The 23,933-nt window shown below is 46.3% G+C and overlaps 2 protein-coding genes across 5 annotated transcripts in view; one reads left to right on the top strand and one right to left on the bottom strand.

Annotated features, from left to right (window-relative positions):
- The window catches only part of LOC308105271 (putative endonuclease 4), a 5,485-nt gene extending 4,635 nt beyond the window's left edge, over positions 1-850 (bottom strand). Inside the window, exon 1 of the mRNA XM_080455914.1 lies at positions 716-850. The gene's annotated coding sequence lies outside the window, so the exon portion shown is untranslated. The remainder of the gene's footprint in view (positions 1-715) is intronic.
- On the top strand, positions 511-23,933 carry tnrc6ba (trinucleotide repeat containing adaptor 6Ba). 4 transcript variants are annotated; one of them, XM_080455911.1, is made up of 21 exons: positions 511-863; positions 2,797-2,883; positions 4,042-4,063; positions 4,681-5,124; positions 5,824-9,258; positions 9,626-9,799; positions 10,618-10,826; positions 11,606-11,671; positions 11,795-11,992; positions 12,537-12,662; positions 14,198-14,368; positions 14,710-14,826; positions 15,037-15,259; positions 15,418-15,573; positions 16,395-16,544; positions 16,827-16,970; positions 18,145-18,237; positions 19,683-19,928; positions 20,477-20,544; positions 20,887-21,026; positions 21,180-23,933. In XM_080455911.1, exons 2-21 carry the CDS (start codon positions 2,827-2,829, stop codon positions 21,727-21,729), a joined length of 6,789 nt encoding a protein of 2,262 aa, XP_080312037.1. In that variant the 5' UTR covers positions 511-863; positions 2,797-2,826; the 3' UTR covers positions 21,730-23,933. The 4 variants fall into 4 exon arrangements, with proteins under 4 accessions (XP_080312037.1, XP_080312036.1, XP_080312035.1 ...); XM_080455910.1 differs by having other exon boundaries at positions 11,597-11,671; positions 14,719-14,826; XM_080455909.1 differs by having other exon boundaries at positions 11,597-11,671.

Here is a 23,933-nt window from a genome sequence, read left to right as displayed (position 1 = left end):
CTGCTCCACTCCATCTCAGAGGCAAATATTGTACGTTTACTCCACTACAATTTTATTTGACAGCTTTAGTTACTAGATACTTTTCAGATTTAGATTAGGCCTATGCGTGGCATTGTGAGCTTGTAGATCTGTTATTTTCAAAAGATTTGTATACATTTTGAACTTGTGAAATGGGACATTCTGCACAATGAGTACTTTTACTTTTGGTACATTAAGTTTTGTACTTTCACTCAAGTACATTTTGAACACTGGAATTTTACTGGTATTAGAGTGTTTGTTTCTACATCACAGTAATTGACACTTTTACTTAAGTAAAGCATGTGAGTACTTCTTCCATCAAGCCTCTCTGCCTTTAGAACTGTTATAACCTCATCCACAGTGGTCTTTTTGCCCAGGGTCTCCTCTCAGCAGTGGTGTAAAAAGTAACTAAGTACATTTACTCAAGTACTGTACAGTCATAATGGTACAGCCCAGCAGCCAGTCACAGGGCTTCCTCTCAGTCGCCTCTAGCTGCCCATTGGAGACACTTCACGCTGAGCAGCAAAATGGCCGCCCGTCAGCCAACTGACTCCACAGCGCTTTGAAATTCAAAAAAAATCTTCTGCACATAAAAAAAAGGAAGGTTGACACACTATCGCCGTAACGCAACGTTAGTACTTATCTACGAACCAAGTAGCTTATGAAAGAGTGTATTTCGTTTATTCTCGCCACTTACTTGATTAATCAATCCTAGCTCAGGCGTCGCTTTAGTTCTCGTAGCCCTCGACGACGAATGCCTCAAAAAGCTCAGAGAAATATCGCACTGAAGCACTTTAGCACAGCTAGCCTAGCACGTTAGCTGTTCTTCATATGTGATTCCTGGGGTGAGTACAAACTGTTTTCCCCCCACCTTCCATATAATATAACACACAAACTGCGTCACCGTTTGGTTATGTAGGTGCATACGCAGCTGTACGCCGTCGACTGTAAATTTTAACGGGTTATTTTTGCTGATGCAACCCAAGTAATGTGAAATGCCAGAGCCGTGCGCGAGCTAAACTATAACGTCGTTACTAAACCTGCAGTTGTAGCCTAGCTGCTAGAGCCAATTTAGCCACTTAGCCTTAGCATTGACGTAGCATTTATAGTTGTTTTAGCACAAGAGGCTCTTGTGCTATAACGACTATAAATGATACGTTTATAAAAAGTGTAAGCGTACAGAACGCTGACGTTTGTACGCCAAGTTGAGAGTTTTAAAAACAAGTATTCCTTTTCTGTGTCGTTCTGTGAAATACGTATTTTATTTTGTTGGGTAACGGGTTGCACATCCTAGATCGTAACGACATGCATACACCACCTATTATTGTGACAGGTTATCATCATCAGCCTATGGCTGTTAAAAGCACTATGATCACATGCGTTATATAAACCCTGAACGTAGTACAATCCTATAGCAACCATGCCACTACCTTTTAGCTAACGGTAGTTCATGGCTGCTTAGTGTTTGACATCCATTTTTGCCATGCCATCATGCGTGGCTTCAAATGTCAAACGGCCCCAATCTAGGTAACTGATATAGGTAACCCGTAGTTAGTGTTGTGGCTGCGAAGCTTGTCACAATAATGACGAAAACGGGTAACATTAGCTGGCCCAGGTCTAGTGCTGGCTTGCAAGGGAGGGCAATTAGCCATTGTTGAAGGCAGACCTGACAGCTCTCAAATGGCTTGTGTGTCACACCTAAGCTCTGTGCTTGAAAATCCAGGACCGTTGTCAGACAGTAATGCAGTCAAGATGCCTGGGTTGTTTTCTTGCAAATATGTCAGCTTGGCGAGATGATACTGATCATGAATCAAAATTATGGATGACACGGGCCTCATCAGGTCTGGATGATTATGTTGTGTTACACCACAGTAGCATGTCAAAATCTTGGTTCTCGACAGGTCAATTGATCAGTATGTCACATCCAGCATTCTTGGTAGTGGATTACAGTACATTCATATATTTTGTGTGTCCCAGTGACAATGCAGTATTTGCTCGCTGCTCAGAGGAATTATACATGGGCAAGACAGAACGCCTTGTGGTACCTTGTTCCAACTGTCATAATATGTAAGAGCCAACACAAATTAAACGTATGGCTTTCATATATTGTGATGGTCAATGTAACTGAACTGTGTACAGTACACTGTTTGCTAAACAGGCTTTATCCCTTAAGTCTCATGACAAGATGTAGCTGCCTTGTGCCGCACATACTCTTGTAAAGGTTTATAAGAAAGGATCATCAGCTTACAATTTTCTGAAAACTTAAAATGAGGATATTGTGTGTGTGTGTGTATATGTATATGTATATGTGTATTGTGTATTTCCCACGTGCACAGCAATATTCATAGCTCAAGGCACAGGTGGCTGATTAATTCCGTAAAGCATGCAGAAGCCTACACTGTAGCTCCTGCACTTGAGTTGAGGCTTATGGCAATGTAAAGACTAAGTCATGTTGATCTGATCCATGCCATTTTATTTTGTTAACACTGACTTTGCTGTGTGAGTTTCTGCGTATGAAGAAGAAAAAAATCGGGCTATACCTTATCGCCTCAGTCTTAGAAACAGAAACACAATCGGTTGCTGTTTTATTACTGCTGTGGGGCAAATTGTACATGTGAGACAAAGCTGAACTGAAAAGAACAATATTGCCAGATATAAGCTTTTCATGCAAAGAATTAGCAAGACTACCAACATTATATAATGCAAAATAACATGCAGAATATACACACAGACAGTAGACTTACAGCCAAATTATGTGTGATCCCACCCCACCTCCAGAAAGGAGAATCGGGACAGGAGCAGTAGTTCATGGAAGACAAGAAAAGGAAAAAAGACGACAAAAGGAAAAGGGAAACCTCTCAGAAGGTGAGATCTCTATTTTTGTATTGTCAGAGTTGTTGGTTTCATTCTGTCAACAGCAGACCGAGATCAAAATTCATGCCATTACTGTGGCAATCCCTCAGTTGGCACTTGGCATACTATCGAATGGTGCTCAACTATCATTCTCTTTGCTCGCCACTGTGTATTTCAATTCAGGAAAATACTACCTTAAGAAAACCTCTCACTTGAGAAAAATAGATGATGCTGTTTAGTTACCACCATAGAATACAGTACATACAGTTACAGATAACTTAAATAGGTGACCTTTTTAAGATAATAATAAATAAGGTAGTTTAATATTAATGGGCAATCCTATCATTCTATTGTGAGGAGGATGTGAAAATCTGACAACACATTGATTGATTGAAATTGATTGAAATTTTTATTAGGCAAAAGAATGTAAAACAACACAGTTACATTTATAATGCTTTTGTCTAAAAGGTCCGGCCAAAAAAGTCCTTGCGGACTTGTTTCCGTTGGGGTCCTTGAATTAATTTCATAGACATATATAGTAGCAACCAAACAGTTCAAAAATCAACATGAAAATACAGATAATACTGAAAAAATACAACTATGTACCAAAAAAAGGAGCATGAAAAAAAATTAAAATAAAAAATAAATGTACAAAAAAAAAAAAATACAATGCGTTTGTGTCATCAAGACACTGATTCGGTTGGCGAATCGGAGAGAGGAGTGAGCTCTCGACACAACACATTGGGAAGTGTCCGATTTTAACGTTTTCCTTAATAAAATGACAAAAAGTTGCCCTTTACATGCAGAAATAAAACATTATGAACACCAGAAAATCTTACCTCCATTAGTTATGAAAGTATCCTAACTCTTAGTTCCAACAGTGTCATTATAAAAACGCAACAAGTCTGGACAACTGTGGGATCTTGAATAGATGATTTGTTGTTGGCACACATTGGCTGGAGTTCCCCCCCCCCCTCTAACCACATCTTGAACTCTTTTTTTTTTCTCAAGTTCTCTCCTGTCTGGCCTGTTTGGCTTAGCTAACTTTAAAAAAAAGAAAAAAAGTGGAAGTATTGAATGAATGAAATTGACCACATTTACAGTGTCCCAACTTTGCTGTGTCTTTTTTAATGATTAATTGGTAACTAATATGCTCTTTATCTGTTTCAGGTTGCAGAGCAAAAAAACAAAGGTAAGCAGCCGCAGAGTGATGTCTTTGTGTCTGACTTCACTGTTTGACTGGTTGGTATGTTCATAAAGGTTCTCTCGTATACCTACTCTAAATCTGCTCTTTTTTCCCTTTGGATTAGGAAAGGTTGTTTGCTGAGGTTATAAGTTGGAGTCTGTGCATTCACCAGTCCTGCTACATAAAGATAGATGTTAGATTCCCCTGTTTAACTTCCACTGATGTGGTCATTTTTGTTTCCTCATATCCCTTTTCAATGTCATTCCCAAACCAAATTGGACAAAAATTATTACATTTCCTGGAAATTCACTATTACAGAATGATTTCATTTTAACCATGGCATCAGAGTGGGGATGTTTCTCTGGTGCAGAAATGCATGCACCATGATCGTTGGAAACATTTAGAGGTACCCCCCATCTTTAACCAACCAGCAGCGGATTGGCTTTCATGAAAACATTAGACCTACATCTGATTAGTGAAGCTGACTTGGCTGTTGGGGACTTTGTTACCCAAAATTCCATTGATGTTGCACTAAGTCCCTACTGCATCAGGGTACGCTATAGAAACAAACACAAAGAGCTGTGTGTGTATTCAACCCTCCGCTCTTCCCTCTGCAATGCCAGACCTGACCAAGCCGGCATCAGCCCAGTCTCCAGTCACCCAGAGCAGCTCTGCCTCCCCCAGCCCTGGACCCACCCCGTCCGCCTCCCCCTCCCCGGCCACCGCCGCCCTCTCGCCTCCAACACAGGGCGGCAACAATGCTAAACGCCCGACAGTGGCCAACGGACAGCCCTCCACCACTGCCGGCTCTTCCTCCTCCTCCTCTCCTGGGGGCGGTCTCACCGGTGCCTCCAGTAACGGCAGTAACAGCGGTGGTGGACAGGTGCCTGGCGGTGGCCAGGTGCCTCCGCAGCAGCGCTACATGCCCAGAGAAGTGCCACCGCGATTCCGCTGCCAGCAGGACCACAAAGTGCTACTGAAGAGGGGCCAGCCGCCACTGTCCTCCATGCTGCTGGGAGGGGGAGGAGGTGCGGATGGCTCAAATACAAACATGGCTGCATCCTCAGGTTAGTGTCTGGGTCATGAAATGTCACATTCAAGATGGGTTGAGTTGTCCAGAATGAAAGATTACATTGATATGAATTAGGGCTGCAGCTAATGATTATTTTCATGATTGATCAATCAATATTAACACATCCACCGCCAGAGGTTAATCTCATAATGTACTCACCAGTGCCAAGGTGTTTTTGTTGTTTTTTTGTTTTTTTCATGTCGCCATAGATCTTGTTAAAATCCTTAAGATTGAGCCGTACACGGTCTGTTTACGTCCGCGACATCCCACTGTATCTCCCAGTGAAAACCACGTGTCAAACGGAGCCGCCATGTTTGAGTTCTGACCGTTTATGTTAACATGGGAAATGCGAGGATGAAAAACTACATAGGTTTACAGGGCTTTTTGTGTACGACTTAGAATGGAGGCCGACGGGAAACAAAAAACGGGATCGCACTTCCGGTCGACTTCGGGTGGTGTTACACTGAAAATGGTCCCCCTAGAAAATTGAAAAAAAAAAAAAAAATCGAAAAAAAGGAAAAAACACCCGGACCGTAGGACTACGGTTTCGGCGCTTAACAGTTGGATTTAACGGACCGTAGGACTACGTTCTTGGCGGTGGATGTGTTAAAATAATAAAATGTTATGATTTTTCAATATTTGTTGTGTATTCTATTGATTTGTCACAAAACAAGTCACTTTTTTTGTTATTCAGATTCCAGTGCAGCCGTGTCCTCACTGGCCCTCACCTCATCATCAGTCGCTGCTTCTTCTACTACTTCTAATTATGCAAATTCCATGTGGGGGGTGTGCTCAGGCAGCCAGGCCTCCTCTCAGGGCAGGGAGAAGGTGATCGTCGACGGCAATGACCTGGAAGAGTGGCCTAGCATCGCCGGTGGTGACGTAGGGGGAGCCCCAGTGGCCATGACGAGCGGCAGCAACAACGGAATGCCTGTGAACAGAAGCGTCAGTGCCTCTGCCAACCAATCCTCAGCAACTTCCTCGTTCTCTTTGCCCAATGAATGTATGCAGTCGTCCGGTGGGGTGGCGTGGGGTGCGGCGGCCGCCTCCCAGGGTCATCATCTCGGAGGGGGGAGTGCGGCGGCCGCAGCGGAGCCGCCGCTGCTGCAGCAGCAGCCTTCCTCACTTTCCAAAGCCCCCACTGTGCCAGGGTGCCACGAAGCCAGTGGCCCCGTCGATGGCAGCAGTGGGATTCCAGGTGCCAACTTCAACCCAAATGCCAACCCTTCGGCCTGGCCTGCCCTGGTGCAGCAGGACGGCTCTGCCACCACAGGGGAAGGAGGTCCATCTTCCCACCACCACCAGGGCGGCCCCGGGGGATCTTTGTCTGCCAACAACCCTGCCTCCTCCTCCTCCTCCCTGGGCCTTGAGCCGGGAGCGGGGGTGGCAGCAGTGGTCGGGGTGCTGGGGGGTCACCCATCCTTATCTGTGAATCAATCAAACGCCCATCAGCACCAACTTCACCAAATGCAATCCAGAGACAGAGAGATGGGAGAAGTCGGGGGGGCGTGGGAGGGTGGAGAAGTCGGACCAAAAATGCCAGGGGGAGGGGAAGGTGGGGTCGGAGGTGCAGGAATGGACTGTGGAGGAGGAGAAGGAGTCGGTGGTGGGGGAGAGCTCAGCCTCACCACCTCGTGGAGAGGCCAGCCTTCCTACCCTGCTGCCAATTCCAAAACGGGTGCCTCAAGGACTGATGGATGGGAGGCAGGAGGTGGTGGGGTAGGAGGATTTGGAACTGCTGAAGGGGACAACGGCACCTCTGGCTGGGGATATCCAGGTCCTGGGAGTGGGAGTGGGAGTAATGCCTGGGGTGGTGCTGGAAGCACGGGGGTCGCTAGTCAAACCTCCGGGATTTCTCAGGGAGGGTGGGGGTCATCGGGAGCAGGAGGTGAAAGGGCGTCAGGTGGAGACTGGGGTGGGAGTCCCAGTGTTGTGGGGGGAAGTAATCCAGTAGGGGAGGGACCGGTTGGTGCAGGCAGCAGTAACAGCAGCAGTAGCGGAGGCAGCACCACTGGCAGTGGCAACCCCCCCCCCGCCGCCACCTCTACCTCCGCCCCTGACACGGCTGCCACTGCAACCAGAGCTTGGGACAATCAGAAGGCTGAAGGAGACACAGGGGGGTCTGGGGGTCAGTGGGGTGGGGGGGCTGCTGGAGGTCAGGGGGGAGGAGTGGCGGCAGGAAAAGGAGCAGGATCATCATCCAGCGGTGGAGCCAGTTCCAGGGCAGGAAACGGCTACGGCTACAACCGTTTCCAACGTCCCAACCTCCCGCCGCCGCCTAATGCTGAAGCTGCCTTACAGGACCTGCTTGCGCGGCCTGACCTGGACCCCCGAGTTCTGTCCAACACCGGCTGGGGCCAGACACAGATACGACAGAACACATCCTGGGACCTTGAAACAGCCAGAGGAGGAGGCAGGGGCAGTTCGTCGTCATCAGCTTCGTCCAAACACCCGCCGTCTTCTCACGGTTCGTCTCAGTATTCCAGTGCTCCCAGCAACCCGAGCACAGATCCGATGGGCCCAGGGGCCATCAATCCTTCCCTGGTCCCCTCCCCATCAGCTGGGGGTTCCAGAGATGGGTGGGAGAGCAGCAACAGTAGCAGTAGTGGAGCTTCTCTGTCTGGGAGGGGTCCGCCGCCTTCAGGCTCCAACATGAGAAATCCTGGCGTCTCACAATCTGGGTCGATGACCACTGGAGCTGGTATGGGAGCAGGAGGGGGACAGGGACATACCCAGCAGGGGAAGGCTACAGGTTGGGGTGGAAATGGTGGGGGAGGGGTTGTGGCCGGGGAAAGCCAAGGTTCAAAAGGATGGGGGAACGAGGAGTGGCGAAGCAATAGAGCAGGAAATGGAGGAGGAAATGGAGGAGGAAATGGAGGAGGAAATGGAGGAGGTTGGGGAGATGTTGGACAACAGGGTAACCCCGCACGTGGAAGTGTTGGGGCTGGAGGCGGAGGCTGGGGAGCGAGTCAGGAGGAGAAAGGGAGTTCGGGGTGGAAGGAGATGGGAAGAGACAGTGCAGGAGGTGGAAGAGGCTGGGGGTCTGGGGGTCAGGGCAGAGGGGGTGGGGGAGGCGGGGACTGGGGTGAGCGAGAGCCCAAATCAAATAGTGGAGGTGGTGGAGGATGGGGGGATGAGAGGAAAGGGGGAGGAAACTCGGGTGGGAATTCGGACGCGGGTACGTGGGGGAGCTGGGACGAAACAGGCCCTCGACGAACCTGGGGAGCCGGAGGCACAGGGGCAGGAGGGAGTGCAGGAGGAGGAGGCGGGGTGGGGGGAGTTGGGGACACGGAGGGGTCCAAACCACATCAGAGTTGGACCGGAGGGAATGCTGGCGGAGGAGCAGGGGGAAACAAAATGCAACAGATGCCAAACAGCCAGCCGGGCTCAATCAAAGGCCCGCAGGCACCACTGCAACAGCAACAATCACAGCCCCGCAATCAGCAGCAAATGCCGGACCAAGGGGCTATGCAAGGGAGCTGGGGACGGCAGCAACCTGTCTCCCAAGCCCAGAATCAGAACCAAAGCTCAGGCTGGACTTCGGGGCCCGTCCCCGGAGGAGGTGGTGGAGGAGGTGGAGGAGGTGGTGGTGATGGTTGTAGCGGATCAGAGGCGAGCGGTTGGGAAGAACCCTCACCACAGTCCATAAGCAGAAAGAACGAGATTGATGATGGAACGTCAGCGTGGGGAGACCCGACTAATTACAACACCAAGCAGGTGAACCTGTGGGATAAGAACAGCGCACCCGCCGGCCAACAGACGCCAGCACACAGCCAGCAAGGACAGGCACCACCACCACCACCGCAGCAGCAGCAACAACAGCAGCAGCAGCACCAACAGCAGCAGCAGCAGCAGCACCAACAGCAGCAGCAGCAGCACCAACAGCAGCAGCAGCACCAACAGCAGCACCAACAGCAGCAGCAGCAGCAGGTGCAGCAGCAGCAGCACCACCAACAGCAGCAGCACCACCAACAGCAGCAGCACCACCAACAACAACAGCAGCAGCAGCAGCCACAACAGCAGCAGCAACAACAGCAGCAGGGGCCTCCAGTTCAGCAACAGCCCAGTAGACAGTCCTCAGTACTTGTGGGAAACAGGGACATCAACACTGGGAAAGCATCAGCTATGGGTAAGAGAAAAGAAGACCTTGTGTGTACAATTCATTTTATCTTAAAACTTGACATTTTAGAGCAGCTACAGGCGAGTAGTCATGGGTATGTTAATAATGTAGTTAAATCTAGAATACACTTTTTGTGTTCTTAAAGGAAACTTTCACCTAGAAGAAATTATTCCTTTGCTCGTTTACTCTGTACATGGCAACATGCTATCCGTTCTTTATTTTCTATGGCCATTTTAACTACAGTGGTCATTTGCTACAAGCTGAAATATGATTCTGGAACATAGCAGTGAAAGTAATACAAAAAAGAAGGCAGCAGCAAACGCATGGTTCCTTGTGGAAACGTAACCCAGTCTACATTCTCCATGTTTACCTGCAGGTCCATCTGGCTGGGGCGCGACCTCTCCCACCAGTCCCACCAACACTATGGTGGACAATGGCACAGGAGCCTGGGGAAAGTCCACCGAGACACCTACCGGCTGGGGAGACTCTGATGAAGCTGCAGGGAAGCCCTCAGGTTGGGGGAACCCGTCTCCCAATCCCATAAAATCTGGTAAGAATTTGTAGTTTCATTTGTTGGATCCACTTTTGTTTTATCGCTGTAACCATATATGCATACATACATGGGTTGGCTGAGATAGCTATATAGTGTTGCTGATGTCTACCGTCCTTATTTTGGGCCGAACATTCTGGGAAAATAACCGATCTACAAGGTCACAATGCTTTGCATTTCGTTGTGAGCTATTTTCGTGTGGGTCCTAGTATAGAGCCCTGGGGACTGTGGTCAACTAAGTATAGGGTTTAAGTTGTTAAACCAATGAATTCATTATAAAAGAAAACAGCTGACACATCGACAGAACTGACCGAAACAGATCTCATGCGCAAACAAATCAGTCAGCTCCATATATGGGCACAAAAGGGGGCATGGGCATATACTGATGACATCGGTGATCTCCATATATGGGCATAAAAGGAACACGGACTGACAGATACAGAGGTCTCCATATATGCGCACAAAAGGGACACCGGTAGACAAGACAGAAAACGACATCTTCATATATGGGCACGAAAGGGACACAGACTGGTACTCTGACAAAGCCGACACTATGACTCAGACATATTGGTCGGGTCGGAACAAGTGTGGAGGCCACGCAGTGGCCCGAACGCCCGAACATCTAGTAGTTGAAAATGCCCACTGTTTAAATTATTTCTTATAGTGTAGTTATGGATGGAATATGGCATAAAGAATACTAGGGTTAGAGGATTTACTGTACTAAAACTAAACTAAAACTCATGAATCAGAACTTATTATTCTGCCTACTGTTTGTCCTCAGCATGATGGGTGTATTAACCAGTGTTTTGCTCCTGTAGGTACAAAGTCTATGCAAGATGGCTGGGGTGAGAATGAGGCCTCCATGGCTGCCTCCATGGCTGCCTCCCGTCACTCGAGCTGGGAGGAGGAGGAAGGAGGAGGTGGGATGTGGAACAGCGCTGGGTCCCAGGGAAGCAGCTCGTCTTGGGGTCAGGGCAGCAATGGGGGATGGGGACAGGGCGATGTTGGGAAGAAGCCCAGCAACAAGGTGGGTCCCATCTGGAAGATGACATTTATTTAGCTTGGGTTGGGTTGCATGTCTCTCCAAATTTTCTTCTGGTCTCTTGTTTGATCAAGGAACCTTTTTACATGGTCACTAATGCCCTGATTACTGGGTAAAATCATTTATGGCTATAATTTGATTGAATAATCTACATGCTTAGCATCAGTAGTGAAATTATGGCAGTAACATGGGTTTACAGTTTTAAAAGTAGGATTTCACTTGTAACTACTTCCCATATTTTAAGTTGGCACATCACGATGTTACGGCTATATTCAGATGTGAACATTAAGCCCAAAATAAATCGTACAAAGCATGTACATCCCCAAATAAAAAAATCCAATTTAAATCTTCACTTTAGCCAGTAATTCAGACCCTTCTTTTTAGGTCTTGGCTATCTATCACAATGTAGGCATTTTAAATATTATTTTATCACCCTGGAGTTAGCTTAGCATAAGTTATTTCCCACACATCAGGATCGGCATTGGGATGTATGCTAACTATCGTTGAAGTTCGACTATATTGCCCTATCACACCAGTCGTTTTTTCCTATTCTTGCTCTTCCTTACCTATTCTGTTATTTTATTATTTTGTTTGTATCCTTGGGTGTTTTGAAGGGCAGCTTTAAATATATATTAATAATAATACATTGAAAAGGTGTATATCCAGAGTATTACTGTGGCATATTCACACAGGTGAGATTTCTTAAAAATATCTTTCCTTGCAACAAACCTCTCGTACCTCTCATTTTCTGTCAGGGTCTTCAGAAGCCTGGTGGAGGAGACTCCTGGATGAATCCCATCAACAGACAGTTTTCCAACATGGGGCTACTGGTAAGACTTGTTGTCACCTAGGTTGACTTAAAAGTCAAATGTATACTATACGTTTGGCAATGTCATCCTAATTTTCTATTATTAGTTGAGGTGATTCTCATTTTAGCCTTTTGCGTTGGACAGGGGGACGATTCCAGCAGCAGGAACATGGACATGGCGCCGGGTCTCCAGGATAAGAAGATGGATGGAGATAAGAGAGGGATGGGCATGAATGACTACAACGGAGACATGAGGAAAGTGGGGAGAGGAGGAAGCTTGCCCTATCGATCGCCTGGTTCCAAAGAGGCAGGGCCTGGAGACGCTGCATCTTACTATGACAAGGTACTGGCCGGCTACCATATATGGGGACTCCTTCCTGTCTGTTGTGTTACTCTCTCTCTCTTGTCTACTTAACTCTGTTGTCTTCTATCTCCCTGTCCTTTTCATTTCTCCTACTTTTGCCTTTGTTTTCCTTCTTGGTCAACCCCATGTGTCCTCTCCACATCCTCTCCTCCCCTCCCTTCCCCCCCTTTACATTGGGCAAATGCCATTGCCTGTTGGCGTGGACAGACCTTGTCTTTCACCAATCAGGATGGGTGCTTTGGGGAGGAGGGTCCTTGCTCTCTGTACTCTCCACCCACACTCTACAAGTCCCACCCCCTCTTCAACCACACTATCCCCTTTAGACAAGTAAGATGTTGCTCGTTTGTCACTCCACCGCTAACCCCACTAGAAAAGTTATTGGAGATCTCATTCTTTGTCTCGTAATGTCTTACATGTCTGTATGTTGTAGTTGTGTACGTATGCTTTGCATATCTCTTTGTATTCTGTTGCTCCTTCGTTACTTCAAAAATTTAAGTGTCTTCCCTCCTACCTCTGGTTTTAGGGCGGTCACAACATGTTTGGAAGCAGCAGCGGGATGGCCCAGTCAAGACACCAGCCAACTGTTCCCCCCATAAACCCTTCCCCAGGGATACGAGCGCAAGTGCCTCATCAGTTCCTGTCACCACAGGTGAGGTACCAAAGCTACCGCGTTCTTTTTTTCAGATTTTCCTACTGGGTTCACGTTCATCCCATTACGGCTATGGTCAGAATTGCCTCTGTGCAGTGTTTTTGTGACCGTTGCTGATCTTCCCTTTTAACATAATCTATACCAGGGGTGGGCAACTTTGATGATGGAGAAGGCCACTATATTTCCACACTCAGTCCAGAGGGCCACATTGCATATACTGTCGGGCAGACACCTCTTATCTCCCTATTTGAACTTTTTTACTTTTTTCGCCATTCTGTCACACAAAAGTAGCAGTGGAATCCAGATTAAAATTTGCTATTTTTCAATTGGAATCCTGAAAAGTAACATTTTTATTTAATTTCAAATGCATTTAGTTGTTCTAATACACAAATACATTGGACATAAAAAAGACAATAGAATTGTAATACTAGTCATTAAGCTACTAATATAGACTGAAGTAATTAAAGCGAGTCATGTTTGCATGTTTGGAATTGTAACAGATGAAATCAATAATATATCAGTATTCCGATATTAACCTACCGCATTAAGTGACGGTGGGGGCCGCATGTGGCCCCTGGGCCGCCAGTTGCCCATGTATGATCTATATACTATAATTCACAGAATCTGTGTGTATGTGTCACTCTGTCCGACCGCTCAGTCTCAAACTTGGCGTGTGTCCCCTAAGACCCTGAGGTGTGTCCCATGCAATTTAGAAGGACCAACTATTTCGGAGAATCTGTCAGCCTACGGCGTCTGAGAAAGACACAAATTATCTTTGTGTTTGGGAGATTGTATCATCGGCTTCCCTGATAGCTAACCCGACCCGTTGGCTTAACTGATTAACTGAACTTTGCATAACAGTTGTGCCGCATAGCCTATATAAATATACATTGTTTTCTTTCTTTTTTTATTCAGTTTTTACCTTCATGTTCAAAATAAAGAAGATCAAATAAAATAAATGGAATGACTTGTTATACTCTTTGTTTATCCCATTACCCCAATTGCTCCTAAAGTAAGACAATTCTGTGAAACACATGTTGTCTTCAGGGATGGGATCCATTTCACTCACTCACCCCACTACAACAGCCGGACAGCCAGTTGTTAATGTCAGCTAACACAGTTGATTGAAATAAGCACCCTCCACTATGGAGAGGAAATCAAAGGGAATCAATAAAGTGCTTTGCGAGACAGATTCATGCTGTCGTGTTCCCTGCGGTTACAGCAGAGGTATTCTGTGTTCCGATAGTGACGGGCGTGTGCTGGCATTTGTTGTAGGCCTACACTATATTGCAGATCAAAAATAATATTCTAGGGACATTATTTTTGTCTAGAATCTAGACAAAGGATTGCGCCCACTGCACCTAATTTCAGACCTGAGGAAATCGTGAGTTGTATGCAAACTGAGCCAGTTACAACTGTTACTATCACCCCTTCCCCAGAGTTTGGGGAGAGAAAAAAAATGCGCAAAGAGAAATATGGCAATAGGATTATTTTGTTATTAATTTGTGTCTCTGTGTGTGTTTCTGTGGGTTCAGGTGCCAGGGTCCATGCTGAAGCAAATGCCCCCTCCCAGCGGGAGCGTGGGGAGTGTCGGGGGAGTAGGCGGGGTGGCGGGGGTCGGAGGAGGTGTGTTCCCCCCGCAGCTGTCCCCCCAGCACATTGCTATGCTCAGCAGCATCTATCCACCACACATCCAGTTCCAGCTGGTGAGTCGCTGCCTGGGAATTTCACCAGCACTCGCTATCTGTTAGCCGTTTGCTTTATTTATTTCTTTTCCCACGCCTACCCTGGAAAAATGAGTGAAAGTAAACTTCACCTCTGGAGATAAATATTTTTCTAACTCAAGGAGTTAGAATCTATCCTTATACCGTTAACGTTTTTCTTCCCAGTTTTTTTTGTTTACATCACATAATGCTATGGACTATTATTCAAAAGCTTGTATCTGGTGTGCATAAAAATCATTGTCCTCTGTCATGCTCCTATTCCTTCCCTTTTCTTTCTTTCTCTCCTTCGTTCCTTCTTTTCTTCCCTCTCTCTTTCTCTTTAGGCCTGTCAGCTTCTTCTCCAGCAGCAGCAGCAGCAGCAGCCTCAACAGCAGCAACAGCTGCTGCAGAACCAGAGGAAGTTCACCCCGAATGTACGCCAGCAGGCTGACCCACAGCAGGTGCACATGCGCACTACACACGCACACACACACACACATGCAGTTAGGGAATGCAATTACCAAGCTCTTCCCCTTCGAATTGGTGCAGTATCAAGCATAAAACAAATCTGTAATTGTACACCGTGTGTGTATTATCTCAAAACCGATTCTGTGAATGAACCTCATACTTCAGAGTTTGTGATTGTCATTGTGGTCTTTTCATGTCCTCAGCTGGCTAGGATCATGGCAGTACTCCAGCAGCAGAGGCAGCAGCAGCAGCTGGGAGGTGTTGGAGGAGGAGCGGGGGGTATCGGAGGGGGCTCCAAACTCTCCCCGTCCCACCTGGGTGGAGGAGTCGGGGTACAAAAACTGCCCGGGGCCGACTCCCTGCCCCACCCCGGCCTAGGGAGCTCCGTGGCCGACCTGCACCAGAAATCACACTTGGGCTACTCTGGTGAGTCTTAAGAACAGAGTCCATGACTAAATACAAGATTTCCCTAATTTCTCAGTATGCCAGTATAAGCTTCACAGAAGCACTAGAAAATACTCTTCTTTCTTTTCATTGACAATTTCCCCCTCTCGTTCCATCTGCCCCTTCTCTGGGGAGAACAGGTTATAATTCTGGAGTTAGCCTGTCAGGTCTGGACCTGGGGGGCCCCGGGGCCCTGAAGGACCTGGGAGGCCAGCAGTCTCGCTTCAAATGGATGATGGAGCAGGCACACTCGCCACCTGACCCTCCCACACCGGACAATGGTATCCACAAAAATGGTGAGTGAAAGAAGTTGTTTTATAACTTATTTTTCTTAGTTTCCTACTTTTGTTCAGCGTGTTCGGGGTTTTGGTACCCATTGGCCAGGTTATTGCAAGGGTGAAATAGGCTCTCACTCTCCTTCTCTTTCTCTCCAGCCAAATTCCAATACTCAAATTTCTGCCTCCTCTGTCCTCCAGCATGGCGGTGTTGGGGTGAAACTGGTGACCTGCTGAAATATGTAACCATGTTGTGGATTTCACTTAATGTCAATGTCCGAACGTAAATCACTTTTTTATTACCAGAGTTAAACCTAGCGGTATTTAAGTCACGTGAGCAGCAGTGACTTAAATCCAGACACTGATGTTATGTGAAGTCCACAAGATAGTCGCATTCTGGCAGGTTATCAATTTCACTGATGGAGGAAGCGAGGAGGTAGCAATATTATGGGAGTATTGGAATTTAGCTTCTGTTTCTCTCGTTCTCTTGCGCTGATCGAGGTGTTCCTCTCTCCTTCCCGCTTTCTCCCTCCCTCCCTGCACTGACATTAGCTGCATTAGCAGCATTGGCCAGGTGATTACAAACACAGAATTTACTGTGGCGGCCATGTCGAGTCCATATATGGGCGTATTTATCAATTTGTGCTGACGTCTGGCATGTCCAGTCCATATATGGGCATATTATATGCCAATTTACGTTGACATCGGGCGTGTCCAGTCAACATGTGCATATTGACAGACAGATGCCCATTAAAACTTGAAATTCATATAATAGAGTTAGAGTTAGTACTTTGGAAATTAGAATATTATGTCATGTACAGTAACACATTTATCTTTCTCAGGTCCCATCACCCCTATGAAGATGCCCGGGGGCTCTCCTTACTCTCAGTATGACATGGTGGGAGGAGAGGGCCTGGGAGACAACTGGCACCGCACCCCTGGCAACAAGATGGCTTCCAAGCCCACTGTTGCTTCTCCCAGCTGGCCCCCTGGTAAGCGTGATGTTCAGGATAACTCACTCACAAGAAAGGGAAAGTTCAATTTGGATTTGACTCTTATCCAACTAAACAAGCGGTAAAGTCAACTAAGAACTAAAGAACATGTTCTTTTAACTATGTTGGCACTAAACTACAGCAGATGGGATTAAAGTACGAGTCATTTGTGTGTGTGTGTGTGTGTGTGTCAGTCATGAATATACAAACTATGATGAGTGAATATAATTGTGAATATGTATGCACAGCTTTTATTTACCATCTGTTTCTCTATGCCGGCAGAGTTCCAGCCTGGCGTGCCCTGGAAGGGAATCGATCGTGTTGACCCAGAGTCCGACCCCTACATGACCCCGGGCAGCATGATGGGAAACTCGGGCTCGCCCAGCCTCAATGACACTGAGCACCAGTTGCTAAGAGATAACACTGGTAAGCCTTGCAGAGACAAACACACACTCGCTGTGTTGGTGCACAGGTGCAGTGCAGTGCCTTGTCTCTCATTTCTTGTGAACGGAACACACTGCATTGGTAACCGAATATACTGAGACACCTGTGCCCAGAAATAGCGTAGCGGTTAAGTCCCCTGTATCTGGAACCACATGTAGCCCTGCTGGTCTAGAATTGCATCCAACCAAAGCCATTACCCTTACTCACATTTCCTCCCATTTTTCAGTTGAGGGCTGTAGCCTATTTATTGTATGTATTGTCTGTAGCATATGGTTTTAATTTTCAAATAAATCAATTACCCAAACCAAACATCTGTGTCAGTAAAGATGCGATCACACTGCAATAGGTACAATAATTGTAGACTAAAGAATATAATTAAGTTGCAGTGCTTCCCCTAGGATTAAGTTGTAGCAGCGGTGCTGAATATTTATCTTGCACATTTTTATTTGCCCTCAGTCTGGTGTCTGAGATTGACAGGTGTCGCAGAGTCACGGTGACCCTGCTGTGGACCGCCTCCAGGCAAAACACTGTGTATGGCCAATACCGAGGCTTCTATTTTTTTGTATGCGATATCATTAGTAAGATGGATCTTAAAAAAAAAAATCACAGATGTTTCCTTGCACATTTCAATCAAATGATTGTTGTAACTCATTAAGCTTAATTTATCTCCATCGCGCAAGTGTTGCTTTCTTGACAAAACAAAAAAATCTACTGTTGTAACTTGATGCAAGTGCAAAGTTATGGACCTGAATATGAACCAATACGCCGTTCTGCAAATAGTCGTAATAGACCTAGTAGAAAAATAAATAAATATATATATATACATATACATTATATCCTTCCCCCATAGCTCCGTGCCTTTTCACACTCACGCACAACCAAAACAATGTCATCCTAATCACCTGACAGTGATGAGATGCAGAGAGGTAGGGAATGCCTGCCTCGTGGCGGAGATTTGCGTACTTCTGAGTGGCCACATGTGTCCTTACTGGCCTTGCATTGATTCCTTCTTTTGTGCCTAATGCATGCATTTCTTTTAGCAGGGCAAAAATTTGCTATAGAAGAGAGTATTTCCATAGCCAGGGTTATATAAAGGCTGGAGTATTATTGTGCCTGTACCCAATACCCGTGTTGTCTTTTGGTATGTGTGTTGCAGATTCCACCCCTCCCCTGAACACCTTGCTGCCTTCACCTGGTGCCTGGCCTTACAGTGCCTCAGACAGCCCCCTCAGCAATGCACACAACTCAGGTAAGACAGGCAGGCAGGCAGGCAGGCAGGCAGGCAGGCACGCGTGCGCATTACTGGCCTCACAGATCTTCCATTGATTTCCACTAACTACTTTCCTTCTCCCAATCCCTTAACCAGTTACATGCCTAACCTCAAACTAACCCACATTCTAATGCTTAAGGCTTAAAATGTCTGTGTGGGGGCATGCAGGTAGGAGAAGTCACTCTCTGAATCATATAAGTCTGAATGTGCCGCCCACCTCTGCAGCAATAGGCCAGGTGTAATGCTGCATGAGGGGGGGCTGGGAACTGGAGGATGCTGCGATATTCTCCTTGAATATCTTCTGACAACTACTTCTGGCATATTGCAGGCTAGACAGCAGGGAACTATTGTATGATTTGGGCCACAGGGAAAGAGCTGCAGTACTAAACATATGTGGGGCTATCATGGTTGTGTACCTTTCATTAATATATGATGGGAATGATTGATTGTGTGATTGTAACATACAAATTCAAGTAATCTGTGCAATATTTCCATATAAAATAGTCAGATCAGAAGAATGCTGTGTATGTATGTTTGCCTAGACAGGAAGAGTGGAAGGGGGAAGACAAGCAGATGTACTGTATTTATGGAAGAGAGAGTGGCCACAACCTTATTTTTATTAGTTCCCCCCCCTCCCTTTCTCGTGTTAATTGACATTAAGGGTAGGTTTTTCAAAGAAGCAAAAAGCACAGTTGTCACTTGAAAAATTAACACCAACCAAATAAATTGCTGTTTTATCCTTGCCAGGAGCACACAAGAACACCATTTGTGTAACACCTTCCATTTACTTTTATCTATCTCTCATTTTCCATTCACACTCCCTTCTATGCCTTTACACGTTTTGCTTCAACCATCACATAAAGGAGGGTTGTAAGCTGCCAATAATTATTTCACTTTTCCACAACATTTCATCCTCGATGCCTGATGAAGGTCAATGTGGTCAATGAAGGTCAATGATAAAATAATTAAATATTGGGAGATTATTACGCCGTTGTGCTAAGTGCCGATCTCTCTAGAAGAATGTTTGTCTTCCCGTCCGTCTGAGTGTTCACTGTTCATCCCTCCACCCACCCATCCATCCACGGGTAATCTCGCAAACCACTACACCAATTGGCAACCTGTGTCACATTGCCTGCCAGTAGGCCAAGGAAGTCAATCCCTGAGTGAAATATTTTTCACATTTGTGAAATAAAATAGTAATAGTGAATATTTTTCACATTTTGTGAATTCATAAGCTCAGATCCACCGTCCTGTCGTCCCTCCAAATTTGGGCAAGACTGTAGTCACAACATGGCATCAGAGATCCACAGAGAAGCCACGCCGTCATAAGCCCCCGTCTTGTTGTTTTGTGTTCGGGTATCCCTCCATTTTCTAATTACTGCTTTATACTGCTCCTGAACCCAATTTTGTATCTTGTGTATCAGCAAAGTACACGGAGTACAAGAACAGCTGGCCTCCCGAGCCCATCGGACACAACAAGCCCTGGAAAGCCAGCCGCGGCATTAGCCAAAACCAACTGACCCGCCCGCCTCCGGGACTAGCCAGTCACAAACAGCCGTCACCTTCCCCTTGGTCCAGTGGAGCCCCGCGAATGTCTTCTCGGGGCTGGGGGGGAGGAGGAGGAGGAGGAGGAGGAGGAGGAGGGGGCGGCAGCTCCTCGGGAGCCACCGGTAATATACCAGCATATTTTCTCAACTTGTTCACCGTTGAAGAGAGCCTGTTTGTTTTGTTTCTTTCTTGTGCATCTGTACTGTGTGATGAAATATTTAGGTAGAATGTTAAATGTACGCAAGGAGATGGAAGTGTGGTGATTGCTGAGGTGGAATGTTGGGTGATGTTTAGAGCTTCCAGTCCAGTTCTCTTTAGCAGCCACCAAAGGGAAGTTATTCATCTTTCATCAGGTTTTGAGAGGCTGTAGGCAGAGAGGAGAGGAAAGGAGATATCAGTTCCATCTTTCCTTAGTCAGAAAACAATCCCCCCGGGGAGCCTGCTGGCCTAGCGGTCCAGGCGCATACCACATGTCTGGTAATCCAGTCTTTCAGCGTGTCGCAGGTTCGACTCCCGATCCCGACGACCTTTGCTGTGTGTCACCCCTCCATCTCTCTCCCCGTTTCCTGTCAGCCTACTTTCCTCTCAAATAAAGGCAGAAAACCCCCCCAAAATATCTTAAAAAAACAAAACAAAAAAAACAATCCCCCTGTTTGCTGTCTCTCCACAGGCTCTTCATGGAGTGATGGCAGCTCCCGTGGAAGCTGCTGGTTGGTGCTCAGCAATCTCACGCCACAGGTACACACACACACACACACACACACTACAAGATTACATCATCCAGGTTTGGGGTCACCATTTCAGGAACGGCATATCAAGTCTACCAGTGCTCCACTTGATTCCACAAAGCAGTGGTTCTTAACTCCATTCCCTAGGCCCCCCACTAGTACTTATTTACTATTTAATGAAAATCAGCTGTTTTAAAGAGAAATGAAGCTAAACGACTAATTGTAAAATATAATCAGTAGATAATATCTGGGATGTTATTTGCCTCCCTGCCTCTGATTTCAGCAGGCATGTATATTTCTGGCCCTTTTTGTCCCTCTAACCCCACTGCCGTCCATCTCGTGCCTCCCGCAGATTGATGGCTCCACCCTGAGGACCATCTGCATGCAACACGGCCCTCTGCTGACCTTTCACCTCGGCCTGACCCACGGCAGTGCTCTGATTCGCTACAGCACCAAACAGGAAGCAGCCAAGGCCCAGAGTGCCCTGCACATGTAAGCCACAATCATCTCACATGTCTATCAATCTCTTGTCAATTCTGTTTCTCTCCCCCTCCTATCTTTTTTATTTTTTTAAATATTTTTTTAATCTACTTTATTCATTTGACTGGTGATTCACCCAGTGACTGACTGTGTTCTCTGTACCAGGTGCGTTCTGGGAAACACCACCATCTTGGCTGAGTTTGTGAGTGAGGAGGAAGTGGCTCGCTACATCGCACATTCCCAGAGCGGAGCCGGTGGAGGAGGGAACGCAGGGACGGCTGCCGGCTCGCCAGGCTCCGCACCCCCTGGCACCGCCTCGGTGGGGGCCAATGGCAGCGGAGGGAGCGAGAGGGTGGTAGGAGGAGAAGGAGTATCCACTGCCACAGGAGGCACAGGAAACGGAGCAGTGGGGACCTCCAGTGCCGGCTGGCAGAGCCTCGACGGTACGGGCAGCTCCTCGGACCCGTCCGCTGGTCAAGGGCATGGCCTGGGGGTCTTCAACCAGTGGAGCAACAACGGGGCCGGGATGGGAGGTGGGATGGGCGGAGGAGGCGTGGAGGTCAGTAGGCAGGGATTGTGGGGAGGGATGGGTGGCATGGGGTACCACAGTAGCAGTCTCTGGGGGTCCCCAGTGATGGACGACCGCCACCAGATGGGAAGTCCTGCTGCGCTGCTGCCAGGGGACCTGCTAGGGGGAGGGGCAGACTCCATCTGACAAGCCCCACTGGCTGGCTTACTGACTCTGTCTCTCTCACACACACATACACACACACACACACACATATACACACACACACACACACAAATACAGGTCAAACCTATATTGTAATACATACATATTTTCAGTCTGTATTTATCGACAACCGATGACAAAGTTGTGACTGACTACACTGGTCACTATCATACACACTGTCCATTACTGTATCACTAACTTACACGCGCACACACAGACAGACACACACACACACACACACACACACACACACACAGTATACACATATTCAGTATATGCTCCACTTTATTTACACCCACACACACACACACACACACACTCTTTAACTTGTTTTACCTTTAAATGAAGACATCAACAGCAAAACTTGAACCTGTAAAAAAAGGTGAAATCCATCGGACTCTTAGGACTCAACTGGACTGCTCTTATATCTTTTTACTCCAAAATCACACCACATTTCCCATCCTGACACCCCCACACCCCTCTCACTCAGGCATGCACTGGACACAGACCCAGCCAGGGTCGTGACACAAAGATCGTCGTACAAGTTTAGCTATTGCCCTTTTAAGTTCCCCACAGATGTTTTTTTTTTCCTCAGTTTTTTGTATCACTTATGTAATTGTTATTATCTTAGTCAAACTTGCAGACTGAGCCCCTCACAGACCTGGCTGACATACTTCAGAGTTCTCAAGTTTTGTAAGCGCAAAGAGCAGTTGGGAGGTGGAGCATGTACAAAGGGCGAGCATTTGTTTTTTTCCTAGGTACCAACATGTCTGCTGTGGTAGAAATAAAGGCACCAAAATGGCATCCAGGGTAAAAAAGAAACAAAAAAAAACAAGCAACATTAGCCAAACTTGCACTATATATGGCTCTGGGTTTTGGTGACGCAACCAACGAATCCTGCCCAATTTCCTTGACAGAAGTCCACCATGTGACGCTACAACACAAAACCCCTCGCAGGATGATGTCGATGTCAACAGCAGCCGTGGCCTTAGTTTGGTTTACACTTTCACTGGCTGCCCCGCTACACACACATGTCACAGCCACACCATTTTACACAGTTAAACCATTTTACAGTTAACACGCGGCTCTTGTATTTGACATGCGAAAATTGTATCCTCGCCTATACTTACAGTACAGCAGCTGTGTATTCTTTTTACATAAAAAACAAAACAAAAGGCATACACCGAAAAGTGCGGAATATTGTGAAAAATCTAGATGTCTTTTTTTTTTTCTTCTTCCCTTAAAACACTGACCTCGTTATTGTATTATTTTTCGTACTTACTCAAGAAATCAAGTTGGTTATTATTGTTATTATATATTGTCAAGGCAGTAAATAATGAGACTATGATCACCTGTTGACAAGCTGTTCAAGATGCCCTCCTGGCTGTGGGAGTGTGAAAAGAGTGTGACCGTAAGATGACAGATGAATATGTGACAAAGATGACGGTGATGATGATATTAGAAGTGTCTGTTATTGCTACAATGGTGAATGTTTTTTGTGTGTTTTTGTTTGTTTTGTCATTTCCATGAGAGATTCATGAGTAACAAGTGTTGCCTGCGTGTGTGCATACATGTATGCTTGCTTTTGAACACTTATCTGTCCCAATCAGGGAAGTGAATAAATGTTAGGCTGTCAGCTTGCATTAAGTGTGATTGACTGAGAGTGCGAGAGTGCGTGCTCATTTGTGTGGGTGTGTGTCCACTTTTGTGTCTGGACTTGTGTAGATGGAAAAAAAAAGTTCAACATTGGCACTAATGCATTACGTCTCATATGTTGGTTTTTTTAGCAGCATATTGTTCCTGTTTTATATATATATTTTTTGTCCAAATGCAATAAGTGAATGATTCGTTTTTTCCTTTGTTTTGTTTTAAGAAGCAAACAACTGAAGGCATTTTGTACTGAGATGCCAAATCAACCCAAACCAAGCTGAGCTGGAAACGATGTATTTTTTTCTTTTTGCAGACACGTTAAGACGTTACCTGTTGTATTTGTTTTCTTTTGTTTGACAACATTATTTTGCTCATTTGTTTCAGTTGATATGTATTCATTTAAATTAAGTCGGTCTTTATTATCACTCCTGTTCAGGATCTTTTGTTTTATTTCAATATTTCAAATGTTACAAAAAGGAGAGGAAATTAATTTAAAGCAGAAGAGAACAACTTAATAAAGGTTGAATTGAAGTCCA

This window comes from Gymnoscopelus braueri, assembly GCF_963280865.1.
Source record: "Gymnoscopelus braueri genome assembly, chromosome: 17".
Lineage (NCBI taxonomy): Eukaryota > Metazoa > Chordata > Actinopteri > Myctophiformes > Myctophidae > Gymnoscopelus > Gymnoscopelus braueri.
The sequence above is the reverse complement of the archived record's forward strand: the minus strand, read 5'-3'. Positions and strand labels throughout refer to the sequence as shown.